General features: G+C 43.0%; 1 protein-coding gene across 1 annotated transcript in view; it reads right to left on the bottom strand.

The window, feature by feature from the left end:
- Positions 1-9472, bottom strand: part of LOC311231595 (excitatory amino acid transporter 3-like) — a gene marked incomplete at both ends in the record, with an annotated part of 35955 nt that extends 26483 nt beyond the window's left edge. Inside the window, 8 exons of the mRNA XM_084318223.1 lie at positions 1561-1668; positions 4473-4657; positions 4762-4860; positions 5999-6041; positions 6177-6291; positions 7068-7160; positions 8573-8713; positions 9391-9472. Of these exons, the coding sequence (XP_084174349.1) occupies positions 1561-1668; positions 4473-4657; positions 4762-4860; positions 5999-6041; positions 6177-6291; positions 7068-7160; positions 8573-8713; positions 9391-9472 (866 nt within the window). The remainder of the gene's footprint in view (positions 1-1560; positions 1669-4472; positions 4658-4761; positions 4861-5998; positions 6042-6176; positions 6292-7067; positions 7161-8572; positions 8714-9390) is intronic.
- Between the last annotated feature and the right edge of the window lie 3261 nt (positions 9473-12733).

Genomic DNA, 12733 nt, shown 5'->3' on the forward strand with positions numbered 1-12733 from the left:
TCAGACCTGTTTTCACGGAGATATAAGCTTTTCCCCTATGTGTGATCTGGCTGTTTGGCTGTGCGAGCGATCAGGAAATAAGAGAATCGATTTTTCAGATTGCCTATATAGCGTGCATACGTACACATATACTATCGATAATCTAGCGTTTATTTGAAAACGATTCATAAATAGGCCGAAAAATTTGAAAGTTTTTGTGTATTCTAGAATATTCCGTTTATTATGGAATATTTTTATTTCCCTTGAAAACGAGGGCTTTTCAAGATGCTATAAAACGGAAATGAACAGATAAAAAAACAATCCGCTTCGACAATGTTGACTGGAAAATGATTCATTGATAAGCGACAGGCAGATTATGTGAGGTTTGGTCCGCTCCCCGCCACACGCTCCGTTCCTTTAAGGTACTTTGTTGATTAATTGCATTCCCCGCCACACGCTCCGTTCCTGTAAGGTGCCGTGTTGATTGGTGCTTTCCCCGCCACACGCTTCTGGAGCAAGTATCAATTTCATCCCGCAACTGTCACAGCTTGTAATCAGCGCCCTGTGGCTTTATATACTCTGATCCCCCTACTATCGATGTTGGATCGTTCTGAATTACTCCTGCATTTGCCTGCCTTCCCCGTCGCTGTTTCCTGTCTTTTGCTCTCCAGGACTTTCGTGGAGAATCCCTGTGGAGAACCTGGTTCCCCGTTCGGAGCTGCGCCTCGTTATCTGCCCGCTTTACGCGTTGCGCTCTGGTGAGTTTTTGGAAACAGTTCTTTTTGGATCATGGGGGACCACAGAGGGAAAAAGTCACTGGGTCTTAGCGACGCCTGCCACGAGCCGTTCGGGATTTGCCACCCCGGGGAGCCCCGGAGGGACGGTAAATGATCGGCGGCTGGTCTCTACGATCCCTACCGTCACCTCCGGGCGTAGATGGGCCGGCTGCAGTAGCGGAGGCGCCCTCTCTCCTCCTGGCCTTCTTCGCTGAAGATCCAGCAGTGGCGGTGGTGGCAGCGGCGGCCACGGCGGAGGAACCTCGACGACGCAGCAGCCGTCTGACTCCACCGGCGACATCGGGCGGGGGGAAATGAGGCTGGAGCACGGAGCGCTCCTCCTGCATCTCCCTGCAGGTTGAGGTCATCAGCTGCAGTGCCGTCCCGAATAGTCCAGCATCGGAGAGGGGTGCCGTTAAACACGTCTCAACTTTCTTCAGCTAACAACCTCGTCAAGTGTGGGATCTACCGAAGGCACTTCCTTGTGGTGAAAGTGAAGAAGGAGGCGAGTAGGTGACCACACACCTGCTTATGAAGGTAAGCGGATAGGGGTGTGGCCAGACGAATGTTGGGATGTAAAGGTACATTGTGGAATTTTTTATTCAGTGCTCGTGCACAAAGTGAAGTGCGTGCAGAATGATGCTGAGCGGCAGCCATAATGAAATAGAACACTCATTATCATTATCTGTCCAATATACTGAACATCAATTGGATTATGGAATGATTTTCCATACCGATGACAGTATATATATTTCCCATATCGCCCTACACTGAAGAACATTCTAACATTCCCATCATATCTCACCCACTGAGGACAGTCACCATATAGAGACCCAGCTTCCGGAAGATGTCCCAGTCTTCCACTTCCATGATTTTGCCGGCGATGAGAAACATTATGCCAAATGGCATGTAGCTGTCAAAAACAAAACAAAATAAAACAAAACAAAACAAACAAACAACCTGTGATGGACTGCTGTCTATGTGGGTTTGGCTTTAGTTTATTCCTGTGAGCTACGGGTTTACTCTTGTGAGCTGTCAATCACCAGACTCTCTGTGGGTTAATTGCCATGTGGCATGGCAGGTGTGTTGGTTTGATTGGCACCTGATTGGTGTCAGGTGTGCAGGGTCTTTAAGTAGGCTTGGTTTCCTGTGCCCTGATGCTTGTTACATTTCGTTCTTGCTTCACGTTCTGCTCTACTGGGATATTTACCTTGTTACTTATTGTAACCTTGAAAGCTTTCGCTTTCGCACCTTCGCTTTTCGCAACTTCATTTGCCCAGCCACGCCCATTTCCGCTTATGAATATAAGCGAGGGGCGTGACCGTGCTTTTTCTTGTTGCTGTTTCTCGAGATGGCATCACAGGCTTCGAGTTTTCTTATTGGCCCGAGGGGTATGCCCGTGAGTTGGGGCTTGCGTGGTTCAGATCCCAACTCACGTTGTTGAGTGAGGTCTCTGCGGGATAAACTAGCGTCTTCCCCTCTCGTGAGGGCGGAATTAGTGACTGGTGGTTTTTTTCCCAGGCTCTGTGTATAAATCCTGTGTCAAGGATCCTTGTGAGGACCGGTCTTCCCCCGGTTCACCCAAATAGGGGGGAGAGATGATGGGTTTGGGTTCTTTCTTATCGAAATTCACCCAACGCCGTTCGCAGGTTTTACGAGCCATCGAGGTACTGTTTTTTTTAGCAGTCAGCCCCTCTAAGCACTCCTGTGTAGCTTACAGTCCTTCAGGCACAGGTCAAGCCATGCTGTTGCTACCTGTCGGCCTGGGGAGCAACCTTCTGTTTTGTCTCCCTGGTATGCCGGTGGCAGAGTCGACTCACTGGCAGAGTCCGGGTTCAACCCCGACCCCACGAGAGTATGCCCCGCATGATTATGACGTCTGCCAATTGTGTCAAACTCTTTCTCTGAACCCTGACCCCGCGAGATACAGGCTTACTGGCAGGGTCAGGCTTCGTGGCAGAGTCAGTTTACTGGCGGAGTCGGTGTCCAGGACCCCGACCGCGCAAATTATGACCCCATGAGATTATGACATTGAACACGGCGTGCCGAACTCCCTTCCCTCCCCCCCGCTCAGCGGGTGGGCCGGTCGGGGTACTGTTTTAGCAGTCAGCCCCTCTAAGCGCTCCTGGTCACAGTCCTCCGGGCACGGGTCGAGCCATGCTCTTGCTAAGGAACCTGGGTTAAGGGATCAACCGCCTCTTTTGGAGTGGTTGTTTCCCCGGTATGCCAGCTGACCCCACGGGATTATGGGGGAGAGCCTCCTCAGAGAGCTTCAGAGCCTCCTCCTCAGGGAGTTTTTCGGAGCCTCCCCCTCAGTGAGAGAGCCTCCTCAGGGAGTTTTTCAGAGCCTCCTCCTCAGAGAGTTTTCAGAGCCTCCTCCTCAGAGAGAGAGAGCCTCCTCACAGAGCCTCCTCCTCTGGGAGTTTTCAGAGCCTCTTCCTCAGGGGGTCCTCGCGGCGTGCCAGGCGGAGAAGGGCCTTCACCTGTTGTGTCCTGTCCGATGCGCTGGCGGTGTAAAGGGTGGTGTCACGTGTAAACGCCTGGAGAGGTCTCTATGCCACGGCCTTGTTAATAATAATAATAATACATCTATTTTATATAGCGCTTTTCCAGGTGCTTTGTCAGGTCCTAGCTCCTGGACTCGGCGGCAGGCCTGCCTTTGAGTGGTCCATGGGGCTGGGACCTCCTCCGCGCCCCGCTGCTAAGGCTTCGCTGGCGGAGTCAGGGTTCGGAACCCCGACCCCACGAGACGCCTCGCGGGTAGAGTCGGGGTTCAACAACCCCGACCCCACAAGGTGTGGGAGCGGTAACACGAGCTTATGCTTTGCGTACATTTCTCTTGTAGCGAGCGGGACGCGCAGTGGGGTAGACGCGGGTCCTTTTTTTCCCGCGGTCTACTCACCTTGTGCATTTTTTGGGTGCTGTCACCTTGGCCCGGACCCTCCCCAGTGTTCTGATGGTTGTAAGGGGACCTCAGCGGGTACATTTGTCGGGCACTCCGCGTCCTGCTCCGTTCCTGTGTCCCAGTAGAGCAGAACGTGAAGCAAGAACGAAATGTAATGAAGGTTATCCTATAACCCTAGTTACATGAATTCTTGTGAGCGTTCTGCTTCTCACTCACTGTCGTCTGAATGAAGGTCAAGACTTGGGAAGGAAGAAGCGCAGTCACGCCCCACGCTTATATTCATAAGTGGAAATGGGCGTGGCCGGGCAAATGAAGGTGCATGTAGCGAAAGCTTTCAAGGTTACAATAAGTAACGAGGTAAATATCCCAGTAGAGCGGAACGCTCACAAGAACTCATGTAACTAGGGTTATAGGATAACCTTCGTTCATTTCGCCTTTCTCCTCAGTAGTAGAGGAGTGTTATTTGAGACCTCTGAGTACAGTTTCTAGGTTTTTCTCTCTCTGAAGTTTTCTTCCATATCTTTTCAACTGCTAGGCAGTCTCATCGTTCTGCACTACTAGTGGTTACCCCTTTGGGGTAACTTTAAGAATCCCTTTTTTGTGTGTGTCTGCGTGTACCAAAACACTGAATAAAACAGTTACTTGTCACTAATACTATCAAATAAAGGCAGAGGATTGATTGTATGATAACTTTGTATAAGAGATGGTATTGATAACCAAAAATATTGCATTTCGTAGCCGAGGCTTTTTGTTTTTCCCATAGAAATAATGGTATAATCTTATATGAACAATGGAATAACAACAGCACTCACCACATGACAATGTGGACTATTTTCATGGTGGCTTCATTTAAGGCATCAAAGAAGTCAATCAAGAGGCGTCCCTTCTCCCCCATTTGGCCGATGACCAGGCCGAACACCAGACAGAAGACGATGAGGCCAAGGATGTTAATGCCATCGATGTATGAACCCTCGATCTTATAATCCTTTGTTTTATTCTAAGGGTAAAAATTACATTAATTTCCTTACCACAAGCACATTTTTAGTATGTAAAAACAATAATATATATATATTTTCTTCATATAATAGATATAATAGTCACCTCCTTGCTAGTTGACACATAACCAGTCTCTGTTATTGTGGTGTAATTTTGAGTCACTGGGGTGGCGTTGTCCTCGATCTCTTTACGCTTCGTTCTATACTGTGGGACAGAGATTTTAAAAATAATTATGTGCAACCATTTCTCTCTTTAGTATGTATATTCTTATACATTTATAATTTATGAGATTTATATATAAATTATATTCATATTATGAGCAGCTCACGATCATGTTCCTGTTTCTCTGTCTCTCCCTGTGATTCTCTGTCTCTGTCTCCCTAATGTTTCTCCAGCAGATGTCCCCAGTGTGTTTCCACATGTAGTCCTGTCTCCTGTCTGCCCAGCTGTTCGTCATCGGTCATCACCCCCAGCTGTTTTCCATTATTCCCCTGTGTATATTAGGTCTCCCCCAGTCAGTGTTTGTCCATTTGTTTTCTCTGTTACCTGTGTATCTGGCCTGTCTCTGTTACCTGTGTATCCTGTCTGTCTCTGTTACCTGTGTATCCTGTCTGTCTCTGTTACCTGTGTATCCTGTCTGTCTCTGTTACCTGTGTATCCTGTCTGTTGAAAAACACTGTTATGAATAATGAAATACAGTTGAGTTATTGATTTATTTAGTTAGTATTGTATTTGAGGTTGGAGCCTTTTTGTGTTGTGATTTTGAAGATATTGAGAATGTACTTAAGCTGAATGAATGAATGAATGAATGAAAACTTTATTTAACAGATTGCAGTGTTTCTTTGGTTTTTATTGTTTTTTTTATTACTCCAATGTTGTAAGATATGTGTTTGGACCTCAGGAAGAATAGTCTTTAGACTAATGGGGATCCATATAATAAACAAATAAACCTGTGTATCCCGTCTGTCTCTGTTACCTGTGTATCCTGTCTGTCTTTGTTACCTGTGTATCCTGTCCGTCTCTGTTACCTGTGTATCCAGTCTGTCTCTGTTACCTGTGTATCCTGTCTGTCTCCGTTACCTGTGTATCCAGTCTGTCTCTGTTACCTGTGTATCTGGCCTGTCTGTTCTCGCTCTTAAAGTTTGTTGTTTTTCTGTTTCCAGATTTAGCTATAGGCTGTCTCTTTTGTTCCTGTTAACATTAACCTGTGTTGGGTTCTACTTGGTACCTGCCTCTCCCTCCATCATCTGTACTTGTATCTCTGCACTTGGGTCCTCGACCAGCCTTGACAGCATCTAAACATGTATGAGTAATATCCTGTTGGTCTGAAACCTCACCTCACCTGTTGGAAGCATGCTTGTGCAAGGTTCTCTGGAAACATGTTCCTGACAATCAAACATAAAGGGAAGGAGGTTTAATTCGGTTACTTGTGACATTTTCATGATCTTCTGTGCAACTATACGAGTAAACCCATGTATTCATGATCAGAAGATTGTGAGTAAGAGGCTTCTCAAGATCACCTGATCAGATCCAAAATGGCGTCTACTGTAGACACATCCGGTGTTGCCCCCTCCCTTTCAATGTCACTGGCGCTGTATGAAACTCCAGGTTGAATCGCCATCACCAGTATAATGCCTGGAATGGAGTACTGAAATATATACTACACAAAGTAGAAACTACTCAAGTAAAAGACAAGCACATAAAAAATGGCACTAACTAAAAAAAGTACTCAAGTACTTACTAGTAGTTACTTCAAAGCATGTTTGTTTTTGTATGTTCCAAGATTTTCATTGATAAAAATATTTGAGCACTCCTTTCAGTGGTCTTTGAAAATATTCATAATGAGTCAAAGGTTTGATCCCTTTTTATTCAACAACAACGTTCATACAGTATGAGTTATATGAAGTGAAGTTCAGGATGACTGTGTTTTATTAGAAGTGAAAGACAATGATGAAAAACAAAACGTCAAACAGTAAATATGACTATAGTAAAGATTACTTGCGTAAAAATTACTCAAGTAAACGGAGAAGACAGGCTTTTAAGTCTTTTCAAAACATTGCATTAACAAGTATCTTTTACTATACTATAACAGTAACATTTAACAAGTAACATTTGTAACATTACTTTGCACCTCTAGTGAAATGAACGTGACAGTAACGTGACAGACGTGCACTGCACACACATACACACACACACACACATACATATAAACACACACACACACACACACACACACACACACACACACACACACACACACACACACACACACACACCACTTTATGATTCTACTAACCCACCCCGGTGATTCATTCCAAATCTCTAAACCAAATCTTAAACCGTTCAGAGGCGGTGATGAGTTCCTCACATCAAACCTTGCTTGCAGAGCAGAGCCTGCAGTCAACACTCACCAAGGACGACAGCAATGATTGTGGTGGAGAAGTAATAGATGACGGCCCTCAAGCCAATCCTCCCAGACACCTCTGAGTCTAACGCCGCCACCCCTGTTGAAAACACTGCATTTTCAATACAAACACCATATCACGGTTTCATCAGCAAACACCACACACCGCTTTAGTGAGGAGAGCGGTTCCAAAATACTAAATGTACACACACACACAATGGCATTCCTTCTGTTGGACGATGATTTGAAACCGTTATTAGGTTATTATTCTTGAAAAGGGACATTGAGGTTTTACCCTCATTTGCAATATCGTCAAGATTACAAATACAAAGAGTTTAAAATATATATAAAAGGGATACAATTTGCATAAAAACATTTGGATGAATACAGTAGGACAAAAAGAGAAGAGAGAAAAGAGAAGAAAACAAAGACAAATGTATAACATTCAAAACAGTTACACTGAGGTAGGTAGGTGTGTGATCATGTTGTACTGTACTTGAGCTGTATAATGACAATACATTTGAATCCAATCTAATCTAATGTTCTTAAATTGTCCACAGGCTAGTGGAGTATTGATTTTTAGAGTGAGTTGAAGATCATTCCAGGAGGCTGGTGCATCAAAACAAAAGGCAGACTTACCGAGTTCAGACTGAGTACAGTTTCTAGGTTTTTCTCTCTGAAGTTTTCTTCCATATCTTTTCAACTGCTAGGCAGTCTCGTCGTTCTGCGCTACTAGTGGTTACCCCTTTGGGGTAACTTTAAGAATCCCTTTTTTGTGTGTGTGTCTGCGTGTACCAAAACACTGAATAAAACAGTTACTTGTCACTAATACTATCAAATAAAGGCAGAGGATTGATTGTATGATAACTTTGTATAAGAGATGGTATTTATAACCAAAAATATTGCATTTCGTGGGGGGGCTGTCAAGAGCTGTCAATCTCGCCTCAGGGCCCGTGGGGCATTCCAACCGCCACTGGGTGGAAGCCACTTTAACCCTTTGTGGTGCGCGATCACACCGGTGTGGTTTAGACATTTGAGAACCGAACATTCTAACGAGGGTGTTGTAACATTCTAACGAGGGTGTCGTCATGGCTCCTGGTCATTGAGTTCTAGAATTCCAAAATATAATTCTGGAGGAAATGTCTCGGAAAAGAAAGCCACGTCTCAAAAACTGACGATACACATCTTCTCTTCCCCGTCACTGTGGACGGTTACGGATACTGTTATGATTCATATCACCTGACGTCTGATGCAAAAGACACGACATGGGTCTGGGGTCATGGGAAGGTCACTTTCTGAATGTAATCCAATACAGATGACCGATTTCCGATTTAAATTGTAATCAGTGACGTAATCCATGACTCACAAGGCTCAATAACTCACATTTTATTCAACCAGCGAATATGCATTAAAATTGTCACATTTCGAGTTGAATCGTGAATGATCGTGAATGATCATAGATGATTATGACCATTGTGTCAGAGTGAAGCATTAATAGAAAGGTGTCGTTACCAGTGATCATGCTTGAAACAATTAAAGGTAGGATGATGAGCTTCAACATTCTCATGAGGATCTCTCCAGGGAAGGTGAAGTAGAACTTCTCCAGACTCGACAGAGGAACATACTCCCTGACCACGACCCCTAGTCCAATACCTGGGTCCAAAGACAAGGCAGGTTATTCATGACACTATTGTACATGTATAGGCTACTATAAATGTAGATGGGAAACAGTGGATCAAATTTGAAAACGCACATAGTACATAACGTGTGTTAGAACTAAGCATGTAATGAGTCGTTTACAATGATATGATGATTATTTGATTTGATTTGACATTTAAAATAATACAAGATTCCAGAAAACATCAAGGATGCTACACAAAAAAGTCAAGACTTATGGTCCTGTGTAAATTTGGTAGAGTGCCCGACACTGACATCACCAGGGTCAGGGGTTTGATTCCCACTGGGTGCCACACATACTAAAAAATGTATGCATTCATAATCCATTTGTGTCCTAGTATGAGAAAAGCAATTTATGTAATGGAGTCATTTGTGACACATAAATATCTGAATCTGAAACAATAACAGATATTTGTTATTTTCAAATCCTAGAGAAACAAAAGATCTGTCGCAACTTCATCCTTCGACCAAGGTGTATGAACTGGAAAAATAAAAAGGAGAACAATTCAGCAACTCATGGACATGGAGGCCGATGGAAGTTCTAAAAAATTATGTTCTTTATTGATCCAATTACACAACCAACGGTTACTTTTTCAAATCCTGAAATAAAAGAAACAAGCAACCGAAGACGAGGACCAGAGAGATGAACTCACCTGAAAACACAGACAAGATAGTAGCGATCAGTAGTCCATTCCTTTTCAACAGACTTGTGTACCTCTTTTTAGCTCCTTCCATCTTCAACACAAGACTACAAATGTTGTGTTATGAGACAAACTCATTTACATCTGAGCAATAAGTGACTGACGAACTGACACACTAACAATGCTGACCTCACCAATGACCTGGGAGGGGAGCAGTGACTTTTATTTTTTTTAAGGAATTGTGACAAATTGTGAATTGTGTCCACTGCTCCTTCATTCCTTCAATAAATAGGCAATGCTGAACTTTAAACCTTATACACATAGGCCATTGTTAGTCTTTTGGGTGGTTATTAAGTAACTTTTTAGCTTCAGTAAATTATACAACAGCATCTCATTGAGATTCGCTGTTCACATGATGAATTGAAAATGGGGGACCCTGATGTAAACAAGACGAAAGTCTTTCTCTGGTCTGCATCCCCTTAACAATTGTGTGTATTGAGCTGTACTGTATTGTACCCATTCTGTAATCTGTTAATACAATTTTCAATCAATCAATCAATCAATCAATCAATCAATCAATCAATCAATCAATCAATCAAACAGCATACATTATTCTTTTTTTTAAATTTTTTTTATTATTGCAAAACAAAACTTATTAAAAGTCAGTACTCAACACACAATGTATAATGAAACTTTCAGTAAAGGTGGTTAAAATATATGCAAGTACAGAAACAGGATAAAACAAAAATAGTCAATAATAACATTTTAACCGTATACCGTGTATATCCAGCGAAGTTACAATTATATAAATGTTAGTATATAATATACCCCGAATACCTATTTTCTAAAACCCTACACACATATGCTCCAGCTCAAATCCCCCCCTCCCGGACCCCCTCTTGGATAGTACCTCTATTATCCCTCACTCCTAACCAGACATCACCATTATAGGCTAGCTTTTATTCTCTCCACCACTTCTAACCACATTAACATTTTGGATTCATTGAGCCCTAGAATTCTTGCTGTTGATATTTCTTGATATATCACATCAAGATATGTAAGAAACCACACTTTCCGGCACATTTTTTCCGGTTGAAACCAACGTGATGCAATCAGTTTTTTAGCTACTGTGATACCCGATAAAACCAATCTTTTTAGTTGTGGGTTCACTGCAAACTCAAAAACATCATTCAATAGCAATACCGCGGGGTGTACAGGTATATTCCAAAATACGAGTATTGATAATTGTTGGGACACATCTTCCCAGAATGCCTTAACTGGTGGGCAGTCCCAATACATGTGCATAAATGTTCCTTCGTCCCCATTTGTACATTGGGAGCATTTGGAGTTTTGTATAAGCCCCATTTTGCACAGCCTTATAGGAGTCAAGTATGTCCTGTGAATATAGTTCAGATTGATTTGTTGATGATCCGGGTTCCTTGATGTAAGTCGGACATTTGCCCAGGCTCCTTGCCAATCAAAGTCATTTTCCAGGTCTGGTATATCCCTCCTCCAGACATTGTCTAGTTGAAGGGTTTCGTACGAGGACGTTAGTAATTGTGAATAAAAACCTGATACAAAACCTCCCAATGTATTTCTGTCATAGAAAAATTTGTGGTATCTGTGGTGTTCAATTGGTATGTGTAATGGAACACCGTGAGATCTCATACAAAGTTTTAACTGTATGTAAAAAAGCCATGTGGACTCGGTGAGGTTAAACTTTATGCATATTTCGACATAACTACAGAGGCCCTTGTTATTAAAAATATCCCCTAATGAGTGTATGCCTCTTTCTTCCCATACAGGGAATCTTATAGGTCGTTTTCCCATTAAGAGAGCATTGTTATTGAATATGGGAGTGTGATTATGCCATACTTGATTGTTAGGAAATTTCCTTTGAGTTTCCCGCCATGTCCTGATTGCATGGGTTATTATTGGGCCAAATTCTCGCTCGCAATGCTTGATTGAAAGTTTAGTGTATGCTATGTCTTTCAATCTCTGTGGGGCTACTATGTTTTCTTCTAATTCTCTCCAAGATACCAAAGCCTCGGGGTCAAACCATATCTTCTTCAATGGTCTTAATGTGAAGGCATTAAAATATTGTAAAAAATCTGGGACTGCCATGCCACCGTCTGCTTTACTTCTCTGTGCGGTGGATCTTTTTATGCGAGGTGGTTTGTTATTCCAAATAAATTTGTATGTGGAGGTTTGTAATCTTTTCCAGTAGCCCTCTGGAGGAGGTAACGGAAGCATTGAGCTGAAGAAATTGATTCTTGGTAATACATCCATCTTAACTATTGATACCCTTGCCTGTACTGAGTTTTTAAGTTTTGCCCACCTGTCCAGGTCGTCCTTGATTTTGTTCTGTATTTTTGTGTAATTGTGCTTCACCGTTTGTCTTATGGTGGGGAATATTTCCACTCCCAAGCATCTGAAATGTTTTACCATCGGTATCGCACCTGGGAGGGTTATACCTTTTTTTGCAGGGGTGTTAAGTGGAAGGAAAGCCGACTTCGGCCAATTTATCTTAAATCCCGATAGATCACCAAAGTTCTCAATCAACTTGAGCAGATGAGGCAATGTGGTGTTGGGGTTTTGCATGAACAATATTACGTCGTCCGCATATAAACTAATTTTTTGTTGTGTGCCCTTGATTACGATTGGTTCTATGGATTGGGATTGTCTTATATATTGTGCTAAAGGCTCTAATGATAAATTGAATAGTCCGGGACTAAGAGGGCAACCCTGTCTGGCAGAGCGTGATACCGGAAAGATTTTGGAGATGATTGTGCCTGTTGTAATCATGGCCGATGGGTCCTTGTATAGTACTTTAATCATATCAATGAAACCTTTTCCTAACCCCATCCTTTCCAATACTGCCCATAGAAACGACCATTCCAACCTGTCAAATGCTTTCATAGCATCCAGGGATAGTATCGCCTTAGGTGTGATGTCCTCTTTGTCTGTATCTAGTACGTGAAGTATTCGCCTTATGTTATCATTGATCAGGCGACCTTTTATGAAGCCTGTTTGGTCCGTATGAACTAAAGACGTCATATGCTTTTGCAATCTGATGGCTAATATCTTAGAGTACAGTTTGACATCGGTTCCGAGGAGGCTTAAAGGACGGTAACTACCGCATTCAGTGGGGTCTTTGTCTTTTTTGTGAAGAACTGAAATGAGTGCGGTATTTTGGTGTTCGATGAAGCTTCCCTCTTTGACTGAGTATAAGATCATATTTAGTAATAAGGGTCCAAATATGTCCCAGCAAGAAATGTACATTTCTGATGGGATACCGTCAATTCCCGGAGCTTTGCCGTTTTTCATTCCGGATATGGCCTTCTTGAGTTCTTCT

The sequence above is a fragment of the Notolepis coatsorum genome (assembly GCF_963971535.1).
Source record: "Notolepis coatsorum genome assembly, chromosome: 7".
In the NCBI taxonomy this organism is placed as follows: domain Eukaryota; kingdom Metazoa; phylum Chordata; class Actinopteri; order Aulopiformes; family Paralepididae; genus Notolepis; species Notolepis coatsorum.